Source organism: Rhyacophila brunnea, unplaced genomic scaffold, assembly GCF_057557595.1.
Source record: "Rhyacophila brunnea isolate RB1 unplaced genomic scaffold, BYU_Rbru_1.0 scaffold_15, whole genome shotgun sequence".
NCBI lineage: Eukaryota > Metazoa > Arthropoda > Insecta > Trichoptera > Rhyacophilidae > Rhyacophila > Rhyacophila brunnea.
Genome location: NW_028232806.1, coordinates 28,712,860 through 28,728,857, shown reverse-complemented (window position 1 = coordinate 28,728,857; position 15,998 = coordinate 28,712,860). Strand labels below are relative to the sequence as shown.

General features: G+C 32.8%; 1 protein-coding gene across 1 annotated transcript in view; it reads left to right on the top strand.

Annotated features, from left to right (window-relative positions):
• LOC147075215 (opioid-binding protein/cell adhesion molecule-like) overlaps positions 1–15,197 on the top strand; it is a 147,537-nt gene extending 132,340 nt beyond the window's left edge. The window contains exons 5-6 of the mRNA XM_085942806.1: positions 11,483–11,619; positions 14,144–15,197. Coding sequence (XP_085798932.1) covers positions 11,483–11,619; positions 14,144–14,214 — 208 coding nt within the window. The 3' untranslated portion in view covers positions 14,215–15,197. The remainder of the gene's footprint in view (positions 1–11,482; positions 11,620–14,143) is intronic.
• The last annotated feature ends 801 nt before the right edge of the window (positions 15,198–15,998 follow it).

Sequence of the window (15,998 nt, the reverse complement as noted above, 5' to 3'; positions counted from 1 at the left end):
CCGAAATCTTCGATTGGAATACGTGTATTAATTAAGGCGCTAAGTACCAAAAACTAAAAACTGACATTTTAATAGAAAAATGTTCTACATACCAACGCCAATAACGTCAACTATGGTCTAAGTGCCTCAAGCAAGTCAAAAAAATACAGCAAAATATTTAAATCTGGCGATGTTATAAGTCCGTTGGCGTGTTTTATTTATAATGGTGTAAATACCACTGCATTGGTCAACGGCATTCAATATAAAATGGCTGACAACGGTGTATTGACACTTGCGAGTTCTTAATTTCTAAAATTATGGAAGCTGCCGAGATTGCTTCAGACTGTGAAAACACATTTTTCAAAAGGTCTGCTTCATTCACTTTTACTGCAATGACTCAGTATTTTGTAACCACAGGCAATACTACTTTTTGGTACTTAGTGCCTTAATTAATACACGTATTCACTGTTGTTCTATCACATATTTAAATACAAGGAACGCTAGGTAGGTATATAATGAAAAAATGCGCTCCGGTTGGTAAAATTTTATTTTTCGACCACTGCGTATGGTATTAAGACACTACTCGTTAAAGAGCTCCGTTTTTTTAGAAGAAAAAAATGTAATAAACCCGAAGATTACTTCTTATAATATCAATAAAAATATCATAAATCATACATTTTTCATCTATGTATAACGGTAGTAAATGTTGATAATTAGAATATTATCGAATATTGAGAAAAAAACTTTTTTATTGCTTCCAGTAAAAAGCTCTATCAATAATTTTCTTTCCTGAAATATTTTTTTTAAAAGATATTGCTTTAATCGTGTATATATGAGTATATATTCCGTAGAATTTTCACAGCAAAATGCCCCTTAAATATCTGTAAAAAAAAAAGTCGTAAAATTGCCGAATCAACTGTTTGACTTTTACGACCCTTGTGACTTATTTCTTGTATTGCATGATTGAGAAATATAACGTTGTACATTCGATTTTGGAATCAATAAATCCGTTGAAACAGATGTCTCTGTTATTTTGAATTTCTTATCCGAGACGCAAACCTTAATAATTTATCTGCTGTCTTTCGAAATGTCTAAATTACTTTTTTGCGCTATTTTAAATATTCGAGTATTTGAATTTCTTTAAAAATAGACCCGGTTTTATATATTCATTGCATTGAATTAAATCAATTAAGTTGTCCAAACTTCGTAACTCAAACATTCTTTCGTTTAATAATAAAATAAAACTCCCACTTTGGGCAAAAACTCGGCAAGAATTTTTATTTAGAATCATTCATTTGAATACATACATTTTCTTTTGGACTTTTTAATGTAATGTATCACTATAACAAAAATTCACGTTAACCCTTTTACAGTATCACCATTAAAATGTTTGTCCCATGTGTATAGGTTTTTCCATCTCAGTTTCTCTCGAGCTCTACTACATTGTGTATATTATCCAACAACTAGTAAAAATTATCAGGTGGCACTGCATTGGATGTTCTGCAACACATAATATTTTAATTAACCTCCGCCACCATACCGTGTCCGGAAATTTGATTTGTACGTATGCAGTTCGCCGTATTGCACGTGAAATATTGTAACGGAAATATAATATGGTCGTATATTAAAGACCTTCCAACCTCTTTGGGTAGTATAGTACTGATATAAAATTCATGTCTATATAAAACACGGTTGTTGTCGGTTTCCAGCGGCAAATAGATTTAAAAAATACCCGATATATTGGATTATTTGCTAGGTTAGGTTAGGTTAAGGTAGGTTAGGTAAAGTTAAGTTAGGTTAGGTTAGGTTAGGTAGGTTAAGTTAAGTTAGGTTAGGTTAGGTTTTCATTCTTGAACTGAATTGAATTAATGTTCATATTGAATCTGATAAAATTGGAGACCGTATAGTAGACGGTCATCTATTTCCGATAGAAAGCTCGCAGCGAACTGTTCTACGGTGAAATGCTTTACGTACAGTTTACATGTAACCCCATCTGACACCATAGTTCTTTATAACTTTATGTCAATCTGTGTCACAAATTAATTGTAATGTCGTTTAATACTTTCTATATAGGTACTTGATACGCTAGTTATCTTGTACTTACACTATAAGTATCTATCAAGCTATTATGAGAGTATCCTGTAATTTATTTTCTTTCACGACATGATTAAAATGTGCAATTTATTTATTTGCGTGTTAGTCTATTTTTCAAATTTAGAATTTGCGTTTATGTGTATGTTTTCTCTCACGTTATACATTTTTACAACGATTTTCTTAGCTCGTATTCTTATTTGCGCGGTACAAATCTTGCAATTGATTTTTAACTAACTTCCCGACTGGCTAAATATTTGAAACTTTTAAAATATATCAGTACACGATGCCAATGCATTTTTAATACTTTTAGCCATCTTTAAGTGGAATTGAATTCATTTTCAGTTAATTCTGTTTTGAATGAAAAGTTATTTCGGCACCATTATTAGTTGCTAGGGGTCTGGGGTCCTAGCAACTAAATTATTAATATATACGTGTGTTACTATGGAAATCAATATGACATTTTAGAATTATTTCTATCAAGTGCACATTTTTTAATCGTTTAAGCTAGTCAAGTCAAGTGTATATGATTCAACAGAAAATTTAAAAACATTGTATATAAAAAGTTCTTTTTATCTTGTAATTATTATACGTTTTTTCTCTTGTGAAGCTGAATATTTACTCAAATATTTTAAACGTTAATAAATTATATATATATGCCCACGATGGCCGCGTGGCTTAAGCGTCGGCCTATAACGTCGTAGGTCCCGGGTTCAAATCGAGTAGACATATTGTTTTTCATTTTGTGTCTAAGTCAGAGTATGTACCTAATAGGTTGAGCAAGTGGCTTACATCCACTTCTCGTAAAAACAATAATCTTTCAATACAACCTACACTACGTGGAGGCTCATATGATCCTCTTAGGGTCGAATATCGTAAAGTAATAGTAATATATATACATATATATTATTATATTATAATTACTCATTCTACTGAAAAGTCATTTAAATTTGATACTTTTAGTTTCAGTCGTTTAAAATCGTAAACCATGAAAAAACGTAAACTGACTGATTCTGGTGTAAAGCCATGTGAAACATGTAAATTTTCATTTATGACATTTAGTCACATTAAATTACACAAAACTACTCATTCTAGCTAAAAACAATTTTAATTTAATAACATTTGTATTCAGTTCGGTTACATATAAGTTGTACGTATGCAGTTCATCGTGGGGCTGCGCCGCAGTACGTGAAACATGTGTTCGTATAACATTTTATCAAATGACGAGTTTTTCGTTGAACATTTCACCGTGGAATACATTTGTACGTATCTTACAAAATGCGGCGATAGTTTGCAAATAGTACTGTTCCAATTAGATTAACCCTAACCTAACCTAACCTAACCTAACCTAGTAAAGACATCTACATATGTTGTACCATACGTACAAATAATATACTCCACGGTGAAATGTTCAACGAAGAACTCGTCATTTGATTAAATGTTACACGAAATCATGTTTCACGTACTGCGGCGCACGAATAAGTGTCCTGCGGTGAACTGTTTACCTACAAATCCGGATACGATTCAGTTCAGTAGCATGAAAGTACATAAAATGGCACACTTTGTAAATAATGTACATTATGTGATGAAAACCGGACATTTTCCGCGAAACAATAAATAAATATTACCTTCACTAAACTTGAATCATCTGTTTGTCTTGGTATGATGTTCTCTGTTTTGTTTTCATTGCAAAAACCTCTTTATGAGAATCGGTTACCCGTAAGTGTCTTCTATTTCCACGTTATGTTATGAGGAAGGAACATATTCTCGTAGATACGACTTTTCGTTACAGCGAACACAAAAAAAAACACTTTAAGAACCATTACATATTAATAATTATTATATTATAAAATATTCTGTAGGTCACGACTAGGGATTCCAATCCCGGGATCCCGAATCCCGAGCTATTTTCGATACCTATGAATCCCGGGATTGATAAACACAATCCCGGGATTTCAGGATTGATTTTTTTTATCAATTTTTATGGAAAATAAAATAAAAGCGAAAATATTACAGAAAAAAATACTTTTAATAAAAAATAACTTTCTTTTAACCATTTCCAATCCTAATAGGATCATATGGGCCTCCACAGAGTGGAGGTTTGTATGGATTTGGGTCTAAATCCCGAAGGCTGGAATCCCGAAGGCCGAAATCCCGAATGCTGAAATCCCGAATGGCCGAAATCCCAAAAGCCTAAATCCCGAAAGCCGAAATCCCGGAAATCGAAAACCCGACCGCTGAAATCCCGAATGGCCGGAATCCCGAGAGCCGAAATCCCGAAAAATAAAAAAAATACAAACATCAATAATTGCGCGATCTTGAATTGCGCAATTCGTGTAAGAGATACAAAATCCATTTGTTCCACAAAATTGTCTTTCCTGCAAAAAAATGAACAATCTGCAAAGCCCATTGGCTCTTTTATTTTCAGGATTTCGGCCATTCGGGATTTCAGCATTCGGGATTTCGGCCTTAGGGATTTCGTCCGGCACCCGTTTGTATTAACAGATTTTATTTTTACGTGAAGTGGATGCCAGCCACTTGCTCAACCTATTAGGACCATACTCTGACTCATGCACATATTGAAAAACAATATGTGAACTTGCCAGACCCAGGATTCAAACCTGGGACCCTCAACACTATAGACCGGCGCGGCCATCGTCAAAAAATAGCTACATTAGAAATAAACTGAGTTTGAATGAAGTTTGATTTATACCCATGTGTAGATAGCCGATTCATTTTATTTTTTCACATAAATTATTAAAAATGAGACAGATTGGAAAAAACAATGCTTCGCACTTTTAACAAAGTAATTCCACCAAGATATCATACGTTTTACGGCAGTTTCATATTTGGCTGACTAATTAGATTTATGAAGCGGAAAGTCCATAAGTACGCCATGATTATTTGCTTTACTATTTTAAATCTCGCTAATCCATTCATTATGTCTTATCAGAAACAGCAATCTCATATTAAATTCACATTATTAATTATATTACAATATTATTTACTCCATTAAGGTTATGTATTTCCAAGATTGAACGTATACAATATTAACAGTAAATGTCTAAACTAAACGTATACAATATAAATGTCATAAATAGAATAAATTATACTAGATTTATTTTTGACCGATTTTATCAATGTTATTTGTAAATATATTTTTTTTATATTAACAATGGAAAAAAATGCCAATCCCGGGACCAGTCCCGAGATCCCGGGATTGTCAAATTGTTATCCCGAAATCCCGGGATCAGAATTTTGGCTCGGGATTGGATTCCCTAGTCACGACTCAATTATCATGACGGTGACAGTAAGGTGCAAAGTGAACCCACAGGAAGCGGTGAAATGACAATATGATCGTCAATTTTTAACGTGGTTATAGTACCAGAGCTTGAATGAATATAAACAAAATGGACTTCAAGTTCCACACATTTTCCAAAAAAATCTTTTTATTATTCCAAAAAAGTACTTACTTACATTGAAACTTTGATATATTGAAAAATCTGTTACAGTTCGGTTATGAGGAATACAGCGGCAAAGACATTTTGAAAATAGCCGAATACATGCCTACTCGAGAGAGATTAATAAACTACGTCGAAATTATAAAAATAGCCATATAATTTTTATAAAAATAATAAAGACAATTTTTTTCAACAAACGCACATTTTTATATTAGTATTTTTTTTTTAATAATATTATTAAAAACTTAGTAAAATACCTTTAATTATTAATTATCGACAAAATCTAAGTATCGCATTGAAGCTATCAGATTATGTCGCTAGATGCATTACGCTCCTATTGTACGAGTATATAAAACAATCCCAAAAACTTAGAGTACCCAACGCAATGTTGCATTTATAAATGTGCATAAGTGAAGTTACGACACACATTGAATATAGAGCGAAGCTCTTACTACAATCGCTGTAATACCGATAATTTGTAATAATTTATAATTTACTCAAACAGATGTCATTATGTATTTTTTTTAGATCATGCAAATAATCAACAGTCGCTAGTAATTTGAGCTTAAAGTTGGACGAGATAACTTGCGAAATTTGTATGTGCGGCCTATTGATCACGGCTCCATAGAGCGAAAATAGTCGCTGAAAGCATAAAACCGGTTCAACTCTACGAACTACATACATTTTTTTAAGCTTCAGTTTTAATATTGATTTAATTTAAAATTTCTATCTTACCTTGTAATTAGGAGTATTAATTAAAATATAATATAATTGCTACAGATAGTGCAAGTCGGTATTATAAATACGTATAAAATAACTACGCGACATATTGACAACATCTATAAATTATATTGCAACTGTAATAAGTTTAACACATGAAATTGCTTAATAGTTATGTGAATGAAGCGTTTCTCGAATTCTGATAATAATGGCGGCTAGCTTTTGTGGCTTGAATCCCGGTACCAATAGATTTGAAAATCATATTGGACAGAATCAGATAGTTGCAAGTTTTAGTACTTCATGGCACCATATTTATTTCAAGACTTTATCTAATAGGTATGTTTGTAGTTTAGGTATCTCCGAATTATGTATGTTCAATAAAGAATAGTACATTATGAAATCCTGGGTCTGGCAAGGACACATATTGTTTTTCAATTTGTGGGTGTCAGGGTATGGACCTCATAGGTTGAGCAAGTGGCTGACATGCATTTCTCGTAAAAAACAAAATCTGTTAATACAAACCTCAACTCTGTGGAGGCCCATATGATCATATTACGATCGGACATGGTCGAAAGAAAAAAAAATCTTGTGAATTATTCTTTAAAAGTAAAGTACACTAAGACTAAAATTTGGAAAGATCTTGACGCTGGCTAGGAATTAAAGTACATATTATTGCTACCTTGGTTTAAACCACAAAAGTCAGTCGCCAATATTGACAAAATATGAAAATATTGTACAGAAAACACAACTCAGGAATTTATTGAAAACAACTACTGCCACACTACAATAATAAATTCTTTCGAAAACCAACATTTACCCGAAGGAATCGGTCATCATTGTGTATGTCCATTGGTATAATATCTGAACTTGTGTATGTGCGGTACGTACTTTATGTATATGTACTTATCGTTTACCTTCGTCCAACAGGCAAACTTCGTCAATGATGCCTACAAAAATGCGTAATATTTCTACCCTTTACACGTATAATAATATATAATATAACTATTACCGTCACCAAAAGCAACCCTGAAGAAGTTTTTCTTTTCTACATCTTTACACCAACGAATATTTTCTCTAAAATTGGCCCCAATCGCCGTTGGAGCGCGTGATGTGTTAAACTCAGTGACGCCCAACGCGCGATTCGTGGTCACAGTACATTATGGTTATTTACTATTTTTAATATAATTTTTAGTTTGTTGCCTTATTCAAGTGATTCAAGTAATTTTAAATTAATAATTACAAGATAAAAAGAACTTTTTATATACGTTTTTAAATTTCCTGTTGAATCATAATACAAACTTGACTTGACTAGCTTAAACGATCAAAAAAAATTGTACTTGATAGAAATAATACTGAAATGTCATTTTGACATATCATATTGATTTCCATAGTAACGCACGTATATATTAATAATTTAGTTGCTAGGACCCCAGACCCCTAGCAACCAATAATGGTGTCGAAATAACTTTTCATACAAAACAGAATTAATTGAAAATGAATTCAATTCTACTTAAAAATGGCTAAAAGTGTTAGAAAAATGCATTGGCATCGTGTTCTTATATATTCTTAAAGTTTCAAATGTCTATTTTGAATAACAAAAGTACGAGTATTACAAAAAACGATTAAAATGCTCTTGTCTTCGTGATTTGTATGTAGTGTGACAGTAAAAACAAAAGAAAGGCAGATGATAGACGATTTTGAAATGTGGTGCAGGAGGCAGACGCTAAAAATTTCGTCAATGGAGAAACGTAGGTACCTACGACTTTATAATCAGCAAACTTTTGATTCGAGACACTCTTGAATTTTTTTTTTGTAATATAGCCCGCGGGAACAACTTGGAAAATCTTGTGATATTGAGTTAGGTCAAAACCCGGAGAGGGTGAATGAGAGTTCTAGACATAGACATAGACAATAGACAGACGGAATCAAGAGTTCCAAAAGAGTTTTACATGAACGAAGGCTCTGCGTGCCAATGAATGGTAAAAAGAATGAAGCAAATCAGGGATAAGTCTGTCAGAAGACCAAATCATCTGGATCACGAATTTTACGATCGTCATTTATGAAGTCTCGACGAAGAAGAGACATATTTGTCCCCAGTCAAGATATTACTATGTACGTCAATATGTATTATAAGTTGTAATTCATTTATCAAATTTAATATATTCATTCATATATTTCAGCCATATAGTTCATAGATAGATGGAAATACTTGGTATATCTGTTAATTACAGATATACTGAGACAGTTATCAAACAAACCAGTTAAATAGATGTTCCTGCAGTCCACATCATATTTGATAGTACATACTGATTGTAATAAACAAAGTGTTGTTTTGTGGTTCTTGGTTGCTGTTTCTGTGATTTCTGTGTTCGCTATTTCACTTGATTCCGTTTTGGAATGAATCGAGTATTTCACTTTCGGTGACACGTGTAAACAAAAAGTGGATGCCTGAATCCAATTTCCTGCGGAAGATCATCCGCGATGATCATCCGCAGTGACTTGTGTGAATGAGCCTTTATGTTACATGTTATATTATGTCAACAAAGATGACAAGTAACGGTCACCTTAATAATATGGGTTTGTATATACGAGAGATAAGCCCTCTTTAAAGTTAGAAACTCTTTGAAACAGTATCACTTACATTCACTAGATTCCCGAAGCAATCTAGCCCATTCGGATTCAGAAGCTGAAATAAATTACTTGTGTGCTATCATTCAAAAATAAAGCCGACTTCACAATGGGCTTATTTATTTTCAACTCTCGATAAATTACAGGCCGCTCGTTGTAGTCGCCTGTTTTAACCCCCTCTTGTCTTGTACGCAAACCCACGCACGACAAAATTAAATCAAATGAAATGGAAGCCGGAATGGAAGTGTACCCTCAGGTGCCCGACTATTTGCACTCCTTCCTTTGAAGTTTCCCTTCGTGAGTGGAAATAAAAATTCCCCAAAGGGGAATTCGGTTTAATAATAGATAACACAGAATATATTATTATTTTTTCTTGCTCTACATTAAAGATGTCGTGGTTGGCTTTAGAACATCAAAGTATAAACTGTTGTTTATTTTTCTTGGTATTACTATAAACCTTACAATTTTCAATTGTTTCACGATGTTTGGTTCGTTTCATTTCTGTTGGAAAGACAGAAATGACTTGGGAAGTAATACAAGGGATAACTAAAAGAACGCTACATTAAAACGCCTACAAATCAGATCTACATCATCATCAGACAGTGGCGCAGGGTTACGTTTGGGAAGAGGTGCGCTGTGGAGATCAGAGAAAAGAGCACACTTTTCAGCGTCTATTCTATTCACAAGACTGCTTTCGGCCTTTATGGCAGCTGACTAGGGTAGGAAAGTATCGAAATATTAACACTTATTGTAACAATTACAATAAATTAACCGTCTGAACTGTCAAAACTGTCTATCTCACTCTTAAATTTATCATAGCCAAGAGAGGTGCTGTTAAAACATAGCACTTATTGTAACAATTACAACTAACTTATTGTAAGTGTTACAATAAGTGCTAATACTTGGATACTTTCATACCCTAGATAGCGGCCCAAAGCAGTCTTGTGTATAGAATAGCTGCGCAGGTATACTTACGGGAAATAATAAGATAATACGATATTACTTCTGATGAATAGGTTCATACTAATGACAACGACTCACTATATCGATCAAATTTCAATATCTTACTGACAATGTAAAATTGAGCGATGAGTTTATACATAGACTATAGATACATCTAGACGCCACCCGTTGCATTGCTAAATGAAGCCGCGTGCCGTGCGTTTGGCTTGTGGGCGAGCGAACGCATTCGTCTACAAATGTTCGAGACCATAGACCATTTCGCTAGTGCTCGCCTAAAATGCTGGCACTAGACGCTAAGAATTAAAATATAATTTTCTATTTTTTTACGTTATATAGTATTTTTAAGCGGTCAAAATGCAACCATTAGATAAAGATATCCATAATTTAAGTTATTTTAAAGAAACACTAGGTCACTGATATTAAAATATATAATAATATACAAATAAATTATCACGAACATATATCAACTTACCTATGAAACGTAATACCATCTTCTTGCTTAACAGTACGGCTACCATATTTCAATATAACACACAGAACCATCTTTTCTACTTAATTAACTAAAAATATTTACCACTGACTTTATGTTTAACACAAAAAATAGCAAATTTAGCAACACGGTTATCGTCGCTTAGTTATGCAATAAGCTAAGATTTTCCGGCTACACCGTAGCAAACCATCTCCCAGATCTGTAAACCTTTTATCTTACTCTAGCGCGTGTCGCAGAGATTATAAGGGTGCCAAATACTTTCTCACTCGCACTTATGTATCGTTTTTCTTCAGGCATTGAGTTTATATTATTATGTATTTTCTTTAACATTTATACTTTTATTTTTAAAAACAATAGAATATATTTATATGTGATTGAATGCCGTAGATAAATTTTGAATTATCTTATTATTAATTATTTTGGACAAAGCGGACGATTCCTCCACGATGATCGTCAAAAGTGAACCATGTAAACGGGAATAGACAAATATTCTTACATGCACAATTTTTGTTTTAATTTTGTAATAACAAATCCATAAATAATCACACGTACATATCCAAATACACATACTATGCATATACATACATCAGTTGGTTGACGATTCGCGTGCACATGTCGTCTCTAATTTTCTAAAAACACGTATCTCAATTTTTGTCAGTTTTGAGTTGTTTATGTAATGAATTACATCAACAATCAACATAATATATTTAAGCAATAACAAAAACTCGTATCACAATAAAAGACTTTTATAAATATTATAAACTCGTATCTTGAGTTAGGTATTTGTAAGTATACAGAATACTGAACTCCGGCAGATGATTGTACTGAAGCTCTTTCTCATAAGTCAAGATACGTATTGGCAGCAGTAATATTCACAGTAAAGTTACAACGCATTCTCGTATCTCCGACAATATGACTGATCGGAAATTTTCATGAAAATATATGTAACTATACTAAATGGATATTTCATAGAAGAAAATTTATTTCCTAATTAAAAACAGAGAATAAAGTTGTTATTTGCCTCTCCTGAAAAGTTGTGTTTTTTGAGATACGTCTTTATAGAAAATTACAGACGATTTGCTCTAATGGAGTAACCGCCTTTGATTTAGTATCACATTGACTTCAAAGCATCCATTTCTATTATTTACAGCGTGAAGACGGAGGTACAGAACAGCGGAGCGCTTTCGCGGCTCTACATAGCCAACGCATCCAAAAGGGACTCCGGAAACTACACCTGCGCCCTCGAGGACGTATCCGCTACGACCGTAGCAGTCCATGTATTGAGAGGTAACACAATATATCATTTTGTTCTTTCTGTTAACTGTATAGCATCACCTTACTACTTAGACCTCGTAAGCCTGATATCATGGAAAAATGAAGTTTGTTCGACACAATTTAAACAAAAAAATCTGTGTGTATACTTATGTACGCGCGTTAGAAGTTATTCTTCTTTAACGTAACAAAACTTGTGATAACCTAGATTCTTCGACTAGCTCTTAATTATCTTGTTAAATTACACACTCAAGAAAAAGGGCCGCTTATTGGAGCGCCGTTGGTTTATTTCCATACAATTTAGCTTATATTAATAAATTATATAATTATTTCTCGTTATTTTTATTTTTAAAGTAACAACTGTCACTCTGACGTTTAATCGTTTGTTTACGTAAGGAATTGCAAATGGCCGACAATAATAAAAATAATTACGAGTCGATTACATACCTCATTGAATAATTTATATATTTATATTGATATAATACTTACGTATATTAGAAAATGATAATTTTAAAAAGAGCCATAACTACAGATACCTATATGTGGTTATATTCTATACACAAGACGGCTATCGGAGCGAATCGACGGTAGTTTATCATATTTATATATTGAGGCGGTTAATTGTTACAAAAAGTTAACTGTAAAAAAGTGCTATGTTTTAACAGCACTTTTCTTGGCTGTGTTAGCTTTTAGCTTACTTATTGTAACAATGGTAATAGCTCAATACATAAATATGATAAACTACCGCCGATAGCCGCCTTATGTATAGAATAGATCCGCTGAATTTTAACACGACAGCGTTTACAGTTATACTATTTTATGATATTAAGATATTTTATGTTGTCATTAAATGTTAATATCTAATATGAGAAAAAACATGGTATAATAATGACAAATACGTTTTTTCCTACATAGTCGACAGATTATTTAGATTATAAATTTATTATTATTTATATGGAAATTTTGTTGGTTGCAATCTCTATTCTCAAATCTATTTTCATACATATTTAAAATCAATGTAACGGGTTCTGTTCCTTAATAAAAAAAAATCAAAAATGCAATACATTATAATCAATGACATTAATATGGACGAATCATCTGGAGAAGAAAATGACACTCACTTTATTGTCGGGTCTGCCGAATGGCACAATCTGTTCTAACGCCATTACAATAAAAGTGATATTGCTATAAATTCCTGATGCTTTTTGTTGGGTCTGCCTAATGGTTTGGTTTAAACGGGTTCGCTCAAATGAACATTGACATTTGAAACACTGCTCTAACGCCTTTACATTAAAGGTCACATTGCTTTAAATTCCCGATGTGTGATATCGCATAATGGAAATTGCGTGACGTCTACCTATACATACGAATGCGCGAATTTACTTGCTAGCTACGGTATTGAGTGCGTCGTCCATTAATAATGTCATTGATTATAATACTGTTTGTAGGAATTTATTTTTTAAATTCTAATGGATTTAAATTCAAATTCCATCAAGTACCTTCGGTCGATAGTATAAATTTGTTATTATTTCATTTTGAACAAGTCACGTTAATTAGTACGAAACTGATATGCAATTGAAAATCTTCATTTACTGCGAACAGGTTACTGCATATCATTAGGAGTATAAGCAATAATTAGCATGACTATTTATATGCGGCCTTGTGTTATTGTAGTCCATAATATAATATCCTCCTTACAAGGGATTCCAATCCCGGGATCCCAAGCTATTTTCGATACCTATGAATCCCGGGATTGATAACCATAATCCCGAAATTTTCGGGATTGATTTTTTTATCAATTTTTATGGAAAATAAAATAAAAACGAAAATATAACAGAAAAAAATACATTTATTTACAAATAACTACATTAGAAATAAACTGAGTTTGAATGAAGTTTGATTTATACCCATGTGTAAGTTGCCGATTCATTTTATTTTTTCACATACATTAATAAAAATGAGAAAGATTGGAAAAAACAGTGCTTCGCACTATTAACAAAGTAATTCCACCATGACCTCATCCGTTTTCCGGCAGTTTCATATTTGGCTGACTAATTAGATTTATGAAGCGGAAAGGCCATACGTACACTATGATTTTTTGCTTTACTATATTAAATCTCGCTAACCCATTCATTATGTCTTTACTATCAGAAACAGCAATCTCATATTAAATTCACATTATTATTTATATTACAATATTATTGAGTCCATTAAACTTATGTATTTCCAATATTGAACGTATACAATATTAACAATAAATGTCTTAAATAGTATTAATTATATTATATTTATTTTTGACCGATTTTATCAATGTTATTTATAAATATAAAAATTTTAGATTAACAATGGAAAAAAATGCCAATCCCGGGACCAGTCTCGGGATCCCGGGATTGTCAAATTGTAATCCAGAAATCCCGGGATGAGAATTTTGGCTCGGGATTAGATTCCCTACTCCTTACCATTTTTCTTCCAAGTAAAATAAGCGATCACAACCAGTGCTTTTTTATCATTAACAATATTGTCTTGTTTTCCCTTTTAGGAGAAAATCCTCTGGCCATGCAACGCGGAGTAAGCAGCCACCTGCAGTCTTCGCTGGACATCATCAGCTGACAATTAATCCTGGTCTTCGCCATGATATATACGACCGGTGTTTGATTTTATACCTCACATGTGAAAGAAACACTTGAAGTGAAACAAAACGATGTTTGTAAAAACAAACAACAAACACTAATAAATAAGACAATGTGACAAATTCAGTGTTTTTAACAAAAAAAATATTATTATCGAAAATCGGTCAGATGCGCACACAAAGTTTTGGAGGGTAGGGATTTAAAGAATTGATATCATAATACGTGTAATAAATTTTAAATACACTTACAAACATCATTACTATAATAAGTCCAAATCCCAAAAGTCCCTAAGTAACTACGATCACTGCTTTATGGAATAAAATAAATCAAAATATGCTTTATCCATATTAGGTACTAAATTTTCTACGGTCAATAGTTTCTGGGAATATTTTTTTTTATTCTGACCATGTCCGAGCTTAATAAGATCATATGGGCCTCCTTATAGTGAAGATTTTTTTACAAGAAATGGATGTTAGCCACTTGGTCAACCTATTAGATTCAAACTCTGACACCGAACACAAATTTAACAACAATATGTGTATTTACCAGACTCAGTATTCAAACCTGACATCTACGACATTATAAACCGATGCGTAAGCTGCTCGGTCATCATGGGCGTAAGATATGGCAATTTAAAAAAAAACAACTTAATAACTATCTCAGTTATATTTCATTATAAAGTGTTTGTTTTTTTTATTGTTAACATAATGGTCATGGCAGGTTTCGACCGATTAGAACAGAGAACCAGGACCAGAACATTTAACTAACTCATATCTTATGGCCATGGAACACGTACATAATATTATGTTTTCTGACACAATTTTTGGGTGTGCATCTGGTTATCGATGGATAAATCGTTAGGTATAAACGTATACAATAAAATGTGGTAGTGTATAAGATTTTAATGTACTTAAAGGTGAAAATTGCATACCATACACATAATAATAATATATTATGAAACCTAAAATTATGCTTGTTTCATGTGTTAAGTGTCAATAATGAATGAATACTTATTTAGTGCTATGAAGACATTTCCAATATATTTTAGTAATATCGTATGATACTATGCATTATCCATTAAGGGTTTTTTTTATAATGTGATGAATTAAAACGAAATGGTTAAGAGAGGTTACCCAACAAAATATCAATTAATTAATGGAATAAAATATTCCGTAGGATCATTTTCAACGTATTTATTTTTATCGAATAGGGAGGGGTTAAAATGTGACATAATTTAGGCTGAGAGGTGAAATATTTTGTGTCAAAGTGTGACAATGGGGGAGTTTTGAGTCAAATAATACCGAATATCATGTGACGCCATTTATGAACTACCTCTTTATATCAGCAGTGATTACGCAGCTAATAATTGTCACATCTAAATTACATATATTATAAAATGTAATATACGCAATTATCAAATGTCGTGAATAACTACCTCGTGTAATTTAGTGCATGCATCCCTGCGCACTGGTAACATTTACCCCCGTTTCATTCACAGCGAATATTCTCACCCGAATATGCTTTACTAAGGTGTTGTTGTGAAGCGCGGAACTATAAAGAAGCTTTCACACTACACTAAAGCATCCGCAGTTAGAGTCTCGACATGCGTGATTTTCATACACAGCAAATATTGTCACAGTTCTCATAAAACCATGTCCCGATTCATTTGTGATTGTTTCTCCCTTGTTTATTTTATTCACTTACCGTGGTTATTTATGTGTGAGCATTGAAGTTAATCCCTCTAAACCAAACCCGCCCCGCACA